At 43.3% G+C, this 18,406-nt stretch overlaps 1 protein-coding gene across 1 annotated transcript in view; it reads left to right on the top strand.

Annotated features, from left to right (window-relative positions):
• HDX (highly divergent homeobox) overlaps positions 1 to 18,075 on the top strand; it is a 45,872-nt gene extending 27,797 nt beyond the window's left edge. Inside the window, exons 5-11 of the mRNA XM_056859814.1 lie at positions 3,584 to 3,730; positions 7,505 to 7,712; positions 8,785 to 8,864; positions 9,136 to 9,219; positions 15,818 to 15,940; positions 17,596 to 17,764; positions 17,913 to 18,075. Coding sequence (XP_056715792.1) covers positions 3,584 to 3,730; positions 7,505 to 7,712; positions 8,785 to 8,864; positions 9,136 to 9,219; positions 15,818 to 15,940; positions 17,596 to 17,721 — 768 coding nt within the window. The 3' untranslated portion in view covers positions 17,722 to 17,764; positions 17,913 to 18,075. The remainder of the gene's footprint in view (positions 1 to 3,583; positions 3,731 to 7,504; positions 7,713 to 8,784; positions 8,865 to 9,135; positions 9,220 to 15,817; positions 15,941 to 17,595; positions 17,765 to 17,912) is intronic.
• The last annotated feature ends 331 nt before the right edge of the window (positions 18,076 to 18,406 follow it).

The raw sequence follows: 18,406 nt of genomic DNA, 5'->3' as shown, positions 1-18,406 counted from the left end.
AACTCTAGTATTTGTGAGAGAGGGTGAAAAATGTCATCCTACCTGTTTTCTACCTCATTCATAATTCTATATGTCTCTTATTACATGGTGTGAAGGTCACAGTTTTAAATGCCATTTAAACAGAGGTAGCATGCTGGGTAGTTGGACCAGAGTGGTCTCTACTCAAACCTTTCACTCATAATAGGGTTGCCAACCGCCAGGTGGGTTCCGGAGTTCTCCTGGAATTACAGCTAATAGAGATCAGTTCCCATGGAGAAAATGGCAGCTTCGAAGGGCAGACTCTGTGGTATACCTTAGATTCTAGGTGAAATTCCTTCTCAAACTCCCCATCTCCATAGGCACCAATCCCAAATCTCCAGGAATTTCCCAGGCCAGTTGGCAACCCTAATTGACAAACTGAGCCCAAGTGGCTTTCTAAATGCAGTTATTTCATCTAAGACATCAGGGAATTTTTTTTTTAAGTAACTTTTGTTCACTACCAAGGATAGGACAAATAAGGTAGTTCTGGCCTCAGGCTTCCTGGTCTACCGGTCTCCTTGAGAGCAGATTGTCACAGAGAGCCAGCATGGTGTAGTGGTTGAGAGCAGTGGTTTGGAGCGGTGGACTCTGATCTGAAGAACTGGGTTAGTTTCCCCACTCCTCCACACGAAGCCACCTGGGTGACCTTGGGCCAGTCACAGCTCTCTCAGCCCCACCTACCCCACAGGGTGTCTGTTGTGGGGAGGGGAAGGTGATTGTAAGCCGGTTTGATTCTTTCTTAAGTGGTAGAGAAAGTCGGCATATAAAAAACAATTCTTCTTCTTCACTTGGCACGGTCTGGAGCCCAGGAGCAGGCACACAAAGGTTGTGGGACTTGTGAAATGGTTGATTCAGCTGTGATCCTTTCCTTGCCCTCAACTTTAATAGGGTGAGGAAAAACAGCCCCCCACTGTTCTGTGGGCAGTTTCTGCAACTATCCTAATGAGATCTTAATTGGGCCAGAGTCCTGCACTGCCTAAATTTTCCTTACTCTGTGTGTGTTAGAAAAGAGCAAGAGTCCAGTAGCATCTTAAAGACTAACAAAATTTCTGGAAGGGTATGAGCTTTTGTATGTGTTGTGGATGATGATAATGTTGATGTCTGGCTTATTGTTTCTCCTCAATAGGCTTAAAACAGTGTTTCTTCACCTCTTGGAGAGGTTCAGAATGCTCTGAGAGCACATGATACTGCTATGGGGCTAAACAGATCAGAAACTGCCTAGGAATCCCATGAAAGCTGCTTTGAGTTTTCAAAGAATGCAATAATATATTGTGGAGGAGGAGTCCCTAAAAATGCAACAAAAAAACTGCCTGAGGCAGACAGTGATGTGATCTGCATGCTCCAGAACCAGTCTCCTTGAGAGTTTTGAAAGGCTTAAAGGTAGAAATTGGGCCTTCCTTTAAGACAGAGCATCTAAAAAGGGGATAATTTCTTACATACAGTAGAGTGCAGTCTTTGACGGAATCCTTGCAGTTCTGCTAACATGGGAATATCCCAGAAATCTCTGCTCTCCTTTTTAGAGGGGAAAAGCCTTTCTCTGCATAACTAAGAGATGCACTCCAGGAAAGAGTGGTATAGCCTACTTTGGTGATAGTTGTCTGAACAAACTGTGCAGGAATCCATCCTCTTAAATTGCAATTCTCTTAGGACAGTACAAGAGTTGTATGTTGAGGCTTTTAGCAGTATGGAGTTTTGATTATTGGAAAACATAAGCAGCTATAAAGAAGGGATAGCATAAGAGTATGTTTGTGGTGCAGGTGTCCTCCTTGGAATGTTCCCTGGCTAAAAAGAGCCTTGTTTTTCTGTCCTTTAGTACATCAAATTAAGACCCCTTTAAAGGTCACTCATGTGAGGGTATATTTTTGTACAACTCCTTCTGGGCTGTCTCGAAGAGCTGAGGTTCTTTGCAGGAGGCACTTGTCCAAAGCTGAAAAGCAGCAAATGTTGACCTTCACACATGAGAAACCATGTGCAGTCTTGAGTATGACAAAGATGCAGCCTCTACTTAGCCAAAAGGGCTGCTTTTTATAGTGAACTAATTGAAGCTCTTCCCTAGAAAGCCTGCTGACAACCTGTCCTTCAGGATGTGTAGAACATGACTGATGAATTCAGCACCAGGCAGATGTGAATGATTTAGCAAACAGCGTTGTTTTAAAGGGCAAAACAGAAACTTCAGACAGCTAGTGTATGTGGTTAATGTGGACTTTCTTCTTAAACTGCCTTCTTCCTAATTCTTGGTTGGTGACTAACCCCCAACTTAAATTCCATTTTGCTAGTTTTGGAGATAAGTTTAAATGTGATGGAAGAGACCAAGGTCAGCTGCAGCAGAAAAAGGCAGAAGCCTTAGAACTAATAATGGCTTGGGGCATGGTGAGAACTCAGACCGCCTGGACGCCAAGGTCTATGATCTGGGGGCTAATGTGGCTCTCCTGCTCATTGGTCTCCATGGTTGCAGTCTTCTCTTTTTGGCATCGAGGGAAGCAGTATTCACTCCATTTCCTTGTATGGCAAAAAATGCAGTTGAGAGAACCACCAATGGGAGACATACACAGGATGATCGCTGCTAGATCAGATCAAAGTTCTATCTAGTCCAGCATCTTGTTTACTTCAGTGGCCAACCAGATGCCCTTGGACACCCACAAACAGCACAAGAAAGCTGTACCCCCCAGCAAATTTATCCTCTGAATGTGCAGGTTCCATTTCATATGTCCTGCAACAATAGCAGAAGGCCCATTCCAGAATCTTTGCCTGAGAATGCCCTCTTGTTTACATAAATAGGTAAAAAGACCTAAGCATAGAGAGGTATTTTGCTGGCTGCTCTTCTGTTATGCAACCATCTTGAATCATCTACAGGCAATGTGAGGTTTCTCAGTTGTGGCCTCTATTTTTTGACTGGAGGTAGAGTTCCTTTTAATACCTTATTTTTCTTACAATGTGTGTATCAGTCTTGCAGTGAAAAATTGGTGCCGCGGTAATCTACACCCCATCAATCCTGCTTTGCAAAGTCAAGCCAGAGGCTTGGTTGCACCAGTAAATTCTGCAGACAGCAGGGACTTCAGTTCACAGTATGTGACTTCCTTACTTCCCCTCTCCTGGTACAGCTAAAATATCACCCAGAATGCTGCTCCGAGGGGTTGAGGGGTGGCAGGAGACCCCCAGGGACAGCATGAGGTGAGAGTTGGCGATCCGCAGTAGGAGGGGGGAAATTGGTAAAAATTGCCTCCTTTCCATCTGTGAAACTGCTCCAGTGGCCCCTAGGCAGAGTGCATAGCTGCAACATACTACTGTGCTTGTCCTGCTGGATGTGGCAGTTTTTATGCCCCACAGGTGACCTGGCCTGCACTTTATCACCAGCCTACCATATATTGAACTTTCAGGGTTTTTTTGTCGTGTCCTTTCAGTGGAGTTTTTACCAGAGTAAACAAAATCAAGCCTACATTTGAATGGGCCGCCTTTAACGTGTTCGCTTCGTTTTCTTTCCAACATTATAAAGAACACCTTTGTTTACAACGTTTGTCCTTATTGTCACTTGTCTGGTTTTGAAACCCATGCGCTTGTTTTGCAGCTACAGGACCGTACACAATTCAGTGACCGGGATTTAGCGACCCTCAAGAAATACTGGGACAAGGGAATGACCAGTCTTGGCTCAGTTTGCAGAGAAAAAATTGAAGCGGTTGCTGCAGAGTTGAATGTTGACTGTGAAATCGTGCGGGTAAGAAACTCTTGGGTTTTTGTTGCCAAAGCAAAAATAGCCCAGATTAAAGCTTTCTTAAAAATTGCATGAGGTAGACTGAAAATAGATTGCACATGTTACATAATGAATGGCCACGTTAGGAAGTGCTTTCTTGCTCTGTTTCATGCCCTATTTATAGCTAAAATCCCTCAGGTGAGACATTTATCGATTGGCAGCCCAAACTGGATGTTTGACACTCTAGTTGGGCTGAGAGTTATATCAGTTTTTATACAAGCAAGGGCTGAAAAGGAATAACTGTTATACTTGGTCAGCATGTAAAGCACCTTTAACCAGAAGGAAGCGGAGCTATTTTTCATAACGGAGGGACATAACGGAGGAAGGAGAAGATCTGATATTCACTGCCTGGCACTTCAAGTTAAAGGATTTCAAGCCAGATGGGGAAAGCCTGCAATTCAGGAGATCTGGTGCCTGGCACTGTAGATATTTATTGCCTAGGTGACCTGTTATATGATGGTGGCTTATATAGATTCATAGGTGGAGAAAGAGCTGTGCAGTGGCTTGTGTACAGGTTTGTGCTGTGTAGTGGCTAGGGGCAAAGAACCTGGTTCAAATTTTGCCTCAGTCATAAACTTGCAAGGTAGCCTCAAATGAGTCATCATCCTGGCACACATAGCCAACAATCTGCATTATGAAATACTGACCTACCTTACAGGGTTGTTTGTAAGGACTGCTGATATAATGCATGTGAAAGGCTTTGAATATTTTTGGAATTCTATACCAGTTATAGCTGTTGATTGTTGTGTTCTTTTATGCCCTGGGGGAAAGAATCAAAAGCACGTAAAAGTAATTTCCTGAAGTGGAAGATTGCTCTGTAGTTTCCAAAATATATATAAAGAAGTGAATATTCAAGGTTGTATGTATTCTGTACTATTCCTGCTTCCCCCCAAAACTTCATGAAATAAGCCCAAATTCTGTTCTCAGAAATGACTGAACAAATAAACTTTTTATGTTGTCTTTGTGCTGTTTATTCTGTATCAGAGAGTCATGTTTTCAAGAGGTATTGTGAACAACTGGAATACCACTTTTTTTTTTTACTTTATCTATAGACCACCTTTCTCACTGAGATTTAAAGATGATTACAAAATATAAAAAACAATTCAGCCAAACAGCATAAGGCAGTCAATAAACAAGGGATAGGACTAGAATTAAAGAATTAGAAAGCAATGCCAACAGAAAACTTTCTATGGCGTAATCTATCATAAATCATACTGAAATTAGGTTACAAAGGTTGTGCAGTAAAAGCAAGATGATACATACAATAAAAGAGTGGAGGGAGAAAAGGATTGTAAAGAGATTAGAAGGGATTCACAACTGAGTAGAAATACTAAGATGCAGACCAATTTAGGCCCATTGAGTTAAGCAGGACTATAAATGCAAGGACTTTGGTATAATTAGATTACAGATGAGAAGGGAAAAGAAGATGATATATGCAGAAAAATGCAGCCTTAATTTAAAAATAATCTTAGCCTTCTGAGGTTAAATATCTAAAGTGGACTGCTTGGTATTACTGGCATTCCATTGCAGAACAAAATGAATGGAGAATTCTGTACCTTAATTTTTGTTTTAAAGATACAACCCAATTTCACATGCCCCTTCTTAGAATTTTTTGTATTTCTTCTGTAATACCCCACGGACAGTCTTTAACTTTGTCTAGATGTACTCCATTCTTAAAAATACCATAGGACACTTTCTTACTGTCAAAAATATTAATTGTCCAAAAGGCAGTTCCCAGACAATCTGTTTTTTTGTCATAAATTATAAGCTTTATTTGTTTCAGTATTTTTAGCCCGCCCTTCTCCAAAACCAGACACAAGACGGGTTACGCTAATATTAAAAACCCTATATCATTAATACTAACAAACAGATAAATTAAAAATTAGGTGGCAGAATAAAAATACTTCCTGAATCATTCCTCCTTGCACAATGAATGGGATCTCATCAAAATGGAGGCTTTCTACAAGTTTCAGGAAGGCTACTCTATAAAATAAGCAGGGGACCCACAGGGATTTGTGGGGGATATCTCATTCCCCCCTCCACTATTTCCCCTTTCCCTCCTCCTCACATCCTCACCAGTCCCTGCTTCCTTCTCTCCTTCCCCCTGCAAACCAACCAACTTTGATCTGCACCTCCATCTTTAGCTATATTTATTATTTATTTACTATTTTATATATTGAAACAATTAGTTAGTTGCCTTTCTCCCTTGTGGAACACAAGGGGGTTTATAGTGTAAATCAAACATTATAAATGCACAATTAAAAAAATATATATGTAACCTATGAAAGTCATAGATTAAGAACCCCAATTAGGACTGCAATAATAAAAGCTAAATTTGAAAAAATGCAGTCCTAAATAAAACTGTCTTCAATTGCCTCTTGAAGATAGATAATGAGGGGGCCCGGTGCACCTCCCTGGGGAAGTTGTTCCATAATTGTGGGGCTGCCGTGGAAAAGGCCCTCTCTAATGCACCCACCAAATGAGCATCTTGAATTGGTGGGACAGTCAGGAGGGCATCTCCCCATAATATTAATTCCAGGGCAAGAACATAGACCCTGCCTTTCTCTACAATGAGAACCCAAAGCAACTATATCATTCTCCTCCATTTTATCTTTGCAACAACCCTATGAGAGGTTAGGCTGAGAATGTGTGACTGGCCCAAGGTCACCGAGCAAGCTTCCATGGCAGAGTGGGGATTTCAATCTGGGTCTCCCAGATCCTAGTCTAAAACTAACCACTGTGCCACACTGGCTTCCACATGGTGCTACTGTTGAACAGTAGCAAACAGCTGGGCCTGGATGAGTCACGCAAGTCTCACACAAGCAAGTCACCTGGTGGTTGCTGGCTGGCCCGGCCCTCACGAGTCCTCCCTCAAAGATCAAAATAGCCCTGTGGCACGCCCCTCACTGCCTTTTACTGATAGAAACCAAGGCTTTAAGTGGCAATACTACTGTGGTTGCTTAGCAATGGACACAGAGGTCATTGTTTATTAAAACTACAGGTACTGTTTCTATTAATTTGGGTATTTTTAACCCCCAGTGTTTTTTTTCCCTTTCCTTTTTGGTTTAGAACCTGGGACTTCTCTCAGGATTGTAGAAAGATCTGGCTTGTCTGTTTATAGTTCCAGTCTGCAGATTTAAGTATACACAAATTTGGCAATGTTGAGAATTAGATATATTGATAGGAGCAGTCACTGAAAAAGTCCTAGATCTAGCAGAGACTGTTCTAACTATTCTACAGAAGAGAATAAGCAAGACATGTTGGTTCAAGGAGTGGAGTTGCCATGTGGGTGGATACTGGGAGAGGTGGTCTTGCAAGGATATGGGTCCTAGATCATGAAGGTCTTGAAAAGTAACAACCAGCACCATGAGACTGCATCTTTTCATAGGAAGAGGGTAATATCCAACCACTAAGGGCTCAATTAAACTGCTCATTTCACAGACTATTTTTTTTAAGTTAGACCTTTTTACTTTCACTTGCAAAAACTTTTCTCAAGTTGAAGAAACTTAAGCAAGGCTTATACCCCCATCCGAAGCATTCTTACTTTCAAGTAAGAGTTATTCTGTGCATGTAGACTTTTCCCTGTTCTTCAGTGCCTGGAGAACAATAGTCAGTTTTGATCCCTAGCTGCTGTGTAGAGAGATGGTGATCTCCTAGACACCCAAAGAGGGAGGTTTCCCCTTGATTTTCCAATTTGTCTGAAACTTCTGATATTTTCCTTGCCCTTCTTATTTTAAGACTTGGATTGGGAATCGAAGACGAAAATATCGCCTGATGGGAATTGAAGTCCCGCCTCCTCGAGGTGGCCCTGCTGATTTTTCCAACCAGTCTGATTCCAGTAGTAAATCAATACCCATTCCAGGAGATGATGCTTCAACTGATGTGGGAGATGATAATGACAGAAATGACGAAGTCTCAATCTGCTTATCTGAAGGAAGTTCACAAGGTATTGTTACTGCTACTTTAATATTGTAAGGTCTGTCCATATGGCTAAGTGAAAAGTAAGCCTAATTTCAGTTGAGCATACATTTGCTTCTTGCGCATTCCACTTTTTTCATTTCTGCTCTGCAGTTGCTTTTCCACCTTCTGTACATTTCTAAAGCAGAAAAGTCTGTGACTGCTTGAGATAGGATTAAACATGCATTCATGCATTTTGTGGTCTTCACAAGTCCTGCTAATTGCTCTGACTGGGACAAATCAACAAAGACCATGGCTTCCGATCTTCAGAAATAGCATGTTTCTGGGGCACATCTGCAGATTCATATGCCAGGCTCGATCTTACTGTTTTGTTTGACTCTCTGGAGAGAGAAAATGTCGGAGAGCTGTTGGGCACAAACTAGTGATGGCTTTGTCAAAACTTCAGCTATAAAGAGAATAAGATAACAAAAAGCTGGGGGGAACAGAATGAAAGCCAAATAGGCTGCCAAAATCTGCAAATCTTCATTGGCCTAGGGGAGAAAGCAGTCCTCCAACAGGAGAGTCAAAAAGCGGAGCTGAAACGTTCTGCAGCTTCAAGTACAACAACACTGTCGTGTTATTTGGGTCTGGCACTTTGAAGCTTATGATGGAACCATTGGCAAAAGACAGCGAAAAGATTATTATAATCAATTCTTATGCAGATCTGAGAGAAATAGAGGGTTTTCTTAGAAACTGAAAGTGAAAGGTGACTTGGCGATGCTTCATATGTGTAATTCTCTTCTGCCCCACTGTTGCCAACTCAAAAGTTGTTTAACTTGGATAGACAGCAGAGGGGACATTTCTGGGACATTAAATGAAGAGGCTGTGTGATGTAAGGGTTGGGGTGTTGGACTAGGACTGGGGAAGCTCAGGTTCAGACACCACTGGGTGATCACTTGGCAGTCACTCACTCTCCTCTTGGCCTACTTCACAAGGTGATTGTTAGGATAAAATGGAGGGAGGCATGTATCTTTGGGACTGCCTTTGGGACTGTGGATTTTGCTGACAGCTGTGTGATTCAACTGCTTATTTAGAATCAGTTACTTCCTTTATTTCTGTAGAAGAACACAGTGAAGTTCTTCAGAGTGAAGACATAGGTCACAAAGAGGAGGACCAGACTACTGTATCTGCTGATAATGTGGTAGGTATCTTTCCTACAAAGTAGTATTTGTGATTACATCCACTTTGTGTGGCAGATTGATGTATAATGGTGTACCTATGGTCAGTCTGGTAAGGTATGCCATGAAAATGCAACAACCTGATGGCATCCTGGGAATCTCTTAAGTTAATTTTAGAAAAGCAATTTTTGCAACCCTTGTAAGTACCAGGACAGTTTTAAAGGAAGAACATCTCTTGTAAGGCAATAGAATATTTGGTTTTGTAATGGAATGTCCTGTTTGTTTCTCTTTCAGAAAATAGAAATAATAGACGATGAAGAAAGCGATATGATAAGTAATTCTGAAGTGGATCAAATGAGCTCTCTTCTGGACTACAAAGCAAGTACCTTAGCTTTGGTTTTTATGTAGAAAGGCGATTAGCCATCTGCAAACCAAAATGTAGGCTTTTTTTAAAGAACTCCTGAAAGGATGAGATTAGTTCGAGCCACCAGCAGGTGTTGCTGTGAAGCCTCAGTCCTATGCAAAAGGGTTTCTACTGTTTCAGAGCTGCGTCCTCCTTGTTACTGCTTCCCTTTAATTGTAGAAATACGGAATATTATCCAAATAGTCTGGCTGTTGCAGACACGTCTCTTTGTCTTCCACAGTCTTTACACTGCTAAGGTTTTTTAGGCATATCATCTTACACACATCTTTCATTACCGCCCCCTCCCATTGGCTTGCTTGCAAAGATTGCATTTTCATCAAATACAAACATTTGTTGAATGTAAATCTGTTTGTTTGTTTTTACCCAATTTAATAACACTGGTAAATCGGGGAAGACAGAGGAGAGGAGTAAGTTCTTTCTACCTGTCATTGCACAATACAGCATCACTCCTCTCCCTTATTACCAAATGGTATAATGGAGAATCTTTCTTAAAAAAAACCCTGCTGCAGCTTAACCTGGGAGAGCCAGCGAGGTGTAGTGGTTAAGAGTGATGAACTGTAATAATCTGGAGAACCAGGTTTGATTCCCCACTTCTCCACATGAGCGGCAGACTCTAATCTGGTGAACCGGGTTGGTTTCCCCACTCCTACACATGAAGCCAGCTGGGTGACCTTGGGCTTATCACATTCTCTCTGAACTCTCTCAGCCTCACCTACCTCACAGGGTGTCTGTTGTGGGGAGGGGGAGAGAAGGAGATTGTAGGCCAGTTTGATTCTCCTTAAAAGGTAGAGAAATTTGGCATAAAAACCAACTCCTCCTCCTCTTCTGCTTCTTCTATTGCTTCTGCTGCAGTACTCCCAACTATGAGGGTGCAATGTCTTGGGCACATAATTTAAACAGAGATTGTGGAATTTGTGAATACAAGATCACAGTAGGGTTACCAGCCTCCATAAGGGGCCCTGGAGTTCTCCTGGAATTACAGCTGATCTCCAGATGACAGAGGGCCAAACAAAATGTGACGATGTCCTCATGGCCACCATGAGAATGCCATTGCCTTTTAAAAATCACTTTAAAATGCTGCAAGGGCCCAATCCTGATCAGGCCTGCAGAACAGAGGGCTGTGGTGCTCTTTTTTCTGCCCCCGCCCTTTGCCTTATCAAATGCCAAAACAGCCACCCCCTCGACTCCCCTGAGTGGCTATTTGGTGTTTGAAAAGGCACATGGGGGGGGGGGACACAAGAGCATCACACTGTAGGCCTGATGAGACTGGCCCCTCATGGCATTTTAAAATTACTCTAAAATAGTGATGGCATCCTCACGGCAGCCACAAGGATGCCATCGCGTCTAGTTTGGCTCAGTGATCAGTTGCCCTGGAGGAAAGGGGGCAGCTGTGGAGGACAGAATCGGGGCATCATAACCCTGCGGCATTAAACTCTTTTTTTTTTTACCCTGGCACCACTCCCACATCTCCAGGAATTTCCCCAAGTCAGTGCTGGCAACCCTAGATCACAGGTGTGCAGCAATAGAGGAAACATTTGGGAATTGGATGCTGGCTTCTCTGAAAAGAGAAGGGATCTGCTGGTTTTTCATCAGCTTGTGGATTACAACCTAAATTTTGCTTTTCATGCAATAGAAGACAAGTGCTGCCTTTTGCCAGGGTAACAAACGATATTTGTGTACTGAAAAATGGAAGGGGCGGGGAATTCCCTGTCAAGAAAAACACCCTCCAACAAATTGCAGTTGGTGTTAGAATAAAGGGTGTATATTGTACTTGAACTTTACCTAGATATAAAATGAGTGGAGTATCTTTTAAAAACACTCACCTTGCATACAAAACCCAGGTCCTCACACTAATTTCATGAGTGCTGCCTTCAGGGTAAGGGCAATGCCAAATGAATATAGATCCGGGGGGAGACGGTGGATGACCTTTTCTTAATGTCACTTGTCACCAAATTGGATGGCGTGTTCTGACAGCATGCCCTACAAAACCTTATGTGTTTGTGTTACGTTTTGACACACACTTGTTGGGTCTTTCATGCCATATTGTCCTGGCATAAATACGCATTGACGCTTTGACTGTGCCATAACCTGAGCTAAATAGATGATCCACAAGTGTTTCATTCCTCATTAAAATCCAGGTGGGCCTTTGTTTTGCTTTTATCATGCGAATTCTTGAAAGAGAGGAGAGGGTGCTTTGACATGGCTGGTAGCATCGCTCAAGCTGGAGAAAGGTAGCTTGCAGTTCTGAAAACAAGTACCTGTGAGCCCAGGTGTTGTCTTCCTAACCCCTTGAAACGCTGTAGCCAGGGCAGTGTATCTTCTTGCCCCCTTCCCATCCAGATCTCCCCTTAGAACAAGCACAGCAGGTTCAGTTAATTCTACTCATATTGCCTTGTGTTTGTGCTTCTCTTGGTGTTAAGTATTGGGATGTTGTGACAACTTTTTTTTTTTGCCATCAAGTCACAGCTGTCTCATGGCGACCCTGTAGGATTTTCAAAGCAAGAGATGTTCAGAGGGGGGTTGTCATTGCCTGCCTCTGTGTCAGGACCCTGGTATTCCTTGATGGTCTCCCTTCCAAATACTAGTCAGGGCCGACTTTGCTTAACTTCCGAGATTGGGCTAGCCTGGGCTATCCAGGTCAGGGCTGCAACAACTTGCAACAGTAAAATTAGGCTGTGGAAGGGTATAACTCTGTTTGCCTGGCCAGATTCTGTATCAAGAGTGGGAGGCAGGCCAAATGGCAGTCCTGCCCTTGTCATCAGGACCAGGAACTTCCCATCATTCCGGTTTTCTCCCATGTGACATTGCTGCCTGCTTAAAACATACAAAAGTTTGCTCAGTTGCCAAGCCCTCTCCAACCACAGCAGACCATGGGGTGCCACCTAAGAAGCAGGTGCCGAGTACTGTGTGTCCCTGCAGCTACTGATGAAGCAAGAGCCCTTCACATGCATCTCCAGGGCTAGGTTTCTCAAGAGTCGTTTGTGTAACCATTTGTTTTACCTGAGGGAAAAAAATATCCTCGTTCACTTTACAAATGAGCAAGCTGCAAACCTACGGCATCCACGATATTGATCAAGTGTCCTTCAGCGACGTAGCTGTACCTGTGAAAGAGACAACTGTGATCGTGACGCGTGCTCTTGAGATATTTTACGTGCCAAAATTAGATTTCTCTTTTCTGCAAACAAGGAAGTGCTTTTCATATTTTCCTCCTCGTGTATTAAATGAAGCAATCAGGAATGAAGCAATCAGTCTCTCCCTAGTCCCATTATTGAACTTCTCCATGTCACGCATCTGCTGTGCCCTCAAAGTCTATTTGCTCAGAGCAAACGCTGTAGAATTCTAATTTGCAAGTCGGCTTCGTAAATGAGGGTAAAGAAATCATTCATGCATGTTAAAATGTTTTTCAGTTTGCCATTTTTCCTCACACCTTTAATTTTATGAAGACTCGCTTCTTTTCGGGGGGGGGGGAGATTAAAAACCCAGTTCAAGCAGTCTTAAAAGGAAGCGCAAAGCACTCTGCCTTACAATTTCTAGTGTCAGGCACTCAGCAGCATTTGAGTGAGTTCTAAGGAATATCACTCCTGTGTCATCTGCCTCCTGGTGATAATTGCAATTTCATTGTTCCTAGATGCTATCCATTCTGTGTAATTTGCACTTTTTACCTTGAATTGGCACAGGGTCTAGAAATCTGGGGTGGGGGCATTGCTGAGAGGAGAGCAAATCAGACATTCAGCACCAAAGATGGCATCTTAAGTTTGGGAAAGGAATCAACAGGCCATCTAGTTCAACCCTGTGAGTAGCACCCCAACCAAGCCATGCAAGTCACGTTACATTAAGTAGCTTTCAGGGGTGAGTCAGAACTGAAGGCAGCCGCACTAGGCACCAGATCCGTTCTTCAGATCAGGGCAGGGCTGCCAAGAGCCACCATGGGCCCTTGGACAAAGAGGCCATTTGTCCCTCCCCTCCCCCTAATCAAACCATGTGTCTAATTTTGTAATTTTATATTTGTACATAATACATAATATAGTATAGGACAAATCTGATGAAGCGGGCTGTAGTTTACAAAATCAGTAAGAAGTCTATTTCAATTTACTCTTGTAAACTGAAGCCAGCGTGGTGTAGTGGTTAAGAGCAGTGGTTTGGAGCGGTGCACTCTGATCTGGAGACCCGGGTTTGATTTCCAACTCCTCCACATGAGCGGCGGAGCCTAATCTAGTGAACTGGATTTGTTTCCCTGCTCCTACACATGAAGCCAGCTGGGTGACTTTGGGCTAGTCACAGCTCTCTTAGAGCTCTCTCAGCCCTACCTATCTCACAGGGTGTCTGTTGTGGGTAGGGTAAGGGAAGGTGATTGTAAGCTGGTTTCATTCTTCCTTAAGTGGTAGAGAAAGCTGGCATATAAAAACCAACTCTTCATCTCCTCCTCCTCCTCCTCACAAAGTCAGAGGCAAATGGATGACGTAGTGATGCTGGATGAGAAGTACTGGGATCATTGGGATTGATTTAACTGACATTTTCTAGAAAGATGATGTCAGTGTATCCTGTAACATGAAGCTTAATATCTACAGTATCAAAGCAGTGTTTACAAAGGTATATTAGGTGTCCCACCAATACAGCAACCCACTGCTTGAACAGTGTTTAAAATGTAATTAATTCTAATGGGGGGAGGGAGAAGGAGTTCTGTTCCACATGTGTAACCACTAGTACAGAATAACATTTCATTACCATGCAAGTAAAGGGGGGCATCCTTTTACAAGTTTTATAGATCATGGGGAAATATTACCCCCTTCTGTTCGTAATATTTTTAAAAAAGTTTTGCTGCTATACTTCCATTAAGTACATTTTAAGTTGGCAATTAGGGATGAGAAGGAGTTGAGACCAAGACTGACAAATAAAGGGGAGGTAGAAGGGGGAAATGAAGGCATATCACGAAAGGAAGAGAGCAAACTTAAAGGAAGGAGAAAAGTGTGGAAAAGAGGAAGAAGAATTAAGAAAAGAGGAAAGGTTGTTTGGTTTTCTACAGTACCCTAACATGGCTACCCCTTTGCAAGATCTGGCTGAGCAGACAAAGCGATGGTGCTGGGTGGAAGGACAGGAAGATGGAAACCAACTGGTGGAAACAACCTTGTTAGGAGACTGCATCCTGGCAATGACTGTATCAGTCATGAGCTGTGTCTTGCCTTCCTCCAACACTGGCTTGGTTGATGGGTTTAGCAGGATCTGATAACCTAGGGCTTTCCTCAGCCTCATAGTAACCGTGGCAGAAAGGCCTGGCCAGTGAAATCAGAGCAATTCCTGTTTACTGTGTTCTGCCTTCCGTGCGCCTCGAGTGGCTGCAGTGCAGAATTGTATTAGCAGAAAAATCGGACGCATCCTGAGTGCAGCATGATGCTGGCTTTAGGGACCCTCCAGCTGACTTGGGCCCTGGTAATTTTGTTCCCCACCCCTCCTCGGCGGCCCTGGATCAAGGCCTCACAGTCAGTAGCTGAAACAGGAGTCTTGATTACTGTTCTGCTTACCAGGCACCTGGTACTGATGCTGGTCTAGCTAATTTACTCCTTACCAGTCGTAAGTGCCAATGTTGTACATACTTATTCCTATCTGTGCCTGAAGGAGGTTCTAGAACTTCCCTGCACACAATCCTGGGTGAGATCATTCCCAGTTTTTGACAGGTTCCCAGTTCAGACCCCAGATATCCTGAGAAAAAAAGAAGAAAAGTTGGTTTTTATACGCTGACTTTCTCTACCACTTAAGGAAGAATCAGACCAGCTTACAATCACCTTCCCTTCCCCTCCGCAGAACAGACACCCTGTGAGGTAGGTGGGGCTTAGAGAGCTCTAAGAGAACTGTGACTAGCCCGAGGCCACCCAGCTGGCTTCATGTGGAGGAGTGGGGAAACAAATCCAGTTCACCAGATTAGTCTCCACCACTCATGTGGAGGAGTGGGGAATCAAACCCGGTTCTCCAGATTAGAGTCCACCACTCCAAACCACTGCTCTTAACCACTACACCAGGCTGACAGGCACGAGCACAGAGCCTCTGCACTGCTTGGTCTGGCGGAAGAGATAGTCCTTTGTTGTAAGGGTTGGCAACAGGAAAAAAACCACCCTGTCCCTTTAATAGAGGCTTAATATGTGGAAAGGAGCAGGTAAACAACAGCACCTGCTAAATAACATCCCATCGAGTGTTCTATAAAAGGAACAACACATTTTTTTCTTTAGGTTGATGACAACCGTATTTGCCGTATGTATGTATTGAGTGTCCAAAATGTGAAGCGTTATTACAGTAGCCAGTCCAAGTGCTTAAAATGCATACTTATTTTTTAAATGTCATAAAACCTCTTTGGTGCCTTCTAATAATCTATTCTCTCCCTAGGTTAACCCTCCCCCCTTGATGGTGCTATTCCTGGCATACATGCTTATATTCTTAAAGTTAGCTTTCTATGTGGCTCTGCAATGTCAGGCTATAGGAATAACTTAGTTCATTATTGCTTCCCAAATGCTAAAGATTTTTTTTAGAGTCTGATGTATTTGTTTTCCTTCTCCGCTTTAGAATGAAGAAGTTAGGTTCATGGAAAATGAACTAGAGCATCAGAAACAGAAGTATTTTGAACTACAGACTTTCACTAGGAGTTTGATACTTGCTATCAAAACAGATGATAAAGAACAGCAGCAGGTAAAACCAAGAAAAGAGCATGAAGTTGAGAACTTGAGTTGTCTTCCCTTCCCCTCTCCCTTCTTTATAGACTGGCTCTGAGCCTAAAGCCCATGGAAGCTCCATATAAAGTTGCTGCATATGCAGGCTTCCCTGTTCACTTCGATAGCAAAAATGGCTCTCCATAACAAATGAGACATATACACAGAATATATGGACTCTGCCACTGAACTGACAAAGGAAAACCTTGCACAAATCAGAGGTGCATAAGCATTGTTTGTATTTATTCATGCTACACTGTAGCCTCCACATACTTGTTCGACTCCAAAACCCAGCCCTTAACTGGGTTCTTGTGTTGAAGAGCCATTGTGGTGTAGTGGTTAAGAGTGGTTGTTTGGAGCGGTAGACTCTGATCTGTTGCGGGGAGGGGAAGGGAAGGTGATTGTAAGCCGGTTTGATTCTTCCTTAAGTGGTAGAGAAAATCGGCATATGAAAACCAATTCTCCTCCTCCTCTTCCTCCCCCCCCCCCAGTGTAGCATCACATTAAGTAGTTTGGGCTTTCCCCCTCCTGTCCACAGTCTTTCTGTAGATTCCTTCCCTCCCCTCCCCCTGCTTTCCTGCCATTAAATGCTGAAAATGGCAGCAGTCATTGAAGTAGACTATAAATTGCCGGCTGACTCTGAGCATTTTCAGGTGGGTTTATTAGACTGCAGCCCCGAGAGGGGCTTTTGTACCCATGTATTTTGATCTTACTCACGTTAGCTTGGAAACAAGTTCCCCTTATTAAATAGAACTTAGTCCCAAGTAAGTGTGCATAAGAACTTCAGGACTCAGGTGGTGAGTTACACTCCCCTCAGAGGAGGAACTCTGGTTTTCCTGTTCTTTCTTTTTGTTATATTTATTCTGTTGAATGCCAGTGTTAAGATTGTGGTTAAGACTGGCAGGCTGAGCTCTGGGAAAACCAGGTTCGAATCCCCACATTGCCATGGAAGCTCGTTGGGTGACCTTGGGCTAGTCATACACTTTTAACCTAACCTGGGTTTACAGGGTTATTGTGAGAACACAATGGAGGACAGAATTCCGTAAGCCACATCGGATTGAAGAGAAAGGTGGGGTATAAATGAAGTAAAATAAAATAAACACATTTTATTTAATTAGTTGCTTTGAGAAGAAGAGTTGGGTTTTATATGCCGACTTTCTCTACCACTTAAGGAAGAATAAAACCGGCTTACAATCACCTTCCCCTCCCCACAACAGACACCCTATGATGTAGGTGTGGCTGAGAAAGCTCTAAGAGAACTGTGACTAGCCCAAGGTCACCCAGCTGGCTTCATGTGGAGGAGTGGGGAAACCAACCCAGTTTACCAGACTAGTGTCCGCCGCTCATGTGGAGGAGTGGGGAATCGAACCCGGTACTCCAGATTAGAGTCCACTGCTCCAAACCACTGCTCTTGACCACTACACCATGCTGGCTTTTATACTGAGGAACAAATTGTTATTAACAACACCACTTGGCGGGATGTTAAAGGGGCCTTACTTTCCAGGCTCCTCTGGAAGGTGGCAGAAACCAGGGAGCCCTTTGCAGTTCCCAGGTGGTCTTTCTTTTGAGCTGAGGGCTCCAGTCCACCGAAGGCTACAGCAAGTTCTTGTTGTTTATATTTTATATCCAACGCAGGCACTTCTGGCGGATTTACCTGCAGAGTTAGAAGAGATGGATTTCAATCATGCATCTCCGGAACCTGACGATACCTCATTCAGCTTGTCTTCTTCTTCGGAGAAAAATGCCTCGGACAGTTTGTGATCCTTCGTCAAAGCAAATAACACAGCATAGTTTTACTTAATGTGTATGTTTTGAATTAATTAAGTTTTAGCCAGTACCCTTAAATATGAAGGGCAGGGATGGGGGGGGGGGCGGGGGAGGAGGCAGGCTAGCAACCTTGTACAGCGGCTCGGTTGATAGTAGCCGCAGCTTTGGAACTTTGTTTTTGACAGATGTGAAAGCTACTTGAGAAAAAGACATTAAGCTTCTAGCAGCTATGCCTCAACTATGGTACCTTCCTAACCGTCAGCATTGACTGCATTACTAACCAAGTCCTGAAGTGTGCAGGGCATCAAGAATGGAAGAAAAGCGTCCAGTTACTTTAATAATTCAGTGCGGCCCATCAGTCCTGTTTAGTGTGATTTTTGCCTTCTCTCGCTCTGTCTCTCCCCTCTGTCCCTCTCTTGACCCCTTTCTCAGGTAGGTGGACTGGTCATTGGAAATTATGGGCTCGGAGAGGTCAGTCGGCGAAAGCCGAACCTTTACAAAAATGATGTTGCAAACCAGGGATCAAGCTAAAGAAGTGCTTTATTAGTATGTAATGACTGTTGTTATCTTTTTTCCCTTTTCCCCAATACATGGGAAAGTATTGGAAGACTAAATCTATCCGTTTAAACTGCCTCCAATAAATTATTTTCTGTATAATAGCAGACAGGAACGCTGGATG

This window comes from Euleptes europaea, chromosome 13 (genome assembly GCF_029931775.1).
Source record: "Euleptes europaea isolate rEulEur1 chromosome 13, rEulEur1.hap1, whole genome shotgun sequence".
Classification (NCBI taxonomy): Eukaryota; Metazoa; Chordata; class Lepidosauria; order Squamata; family Sphaerodactylidae; genus Euleptes; species Euleptes europaea.
The sequence above is the reverse complement of the archived record's forward strand: the minus strand, read 5'-3'. Positions and strand labels throughout refer to the sequence as shown.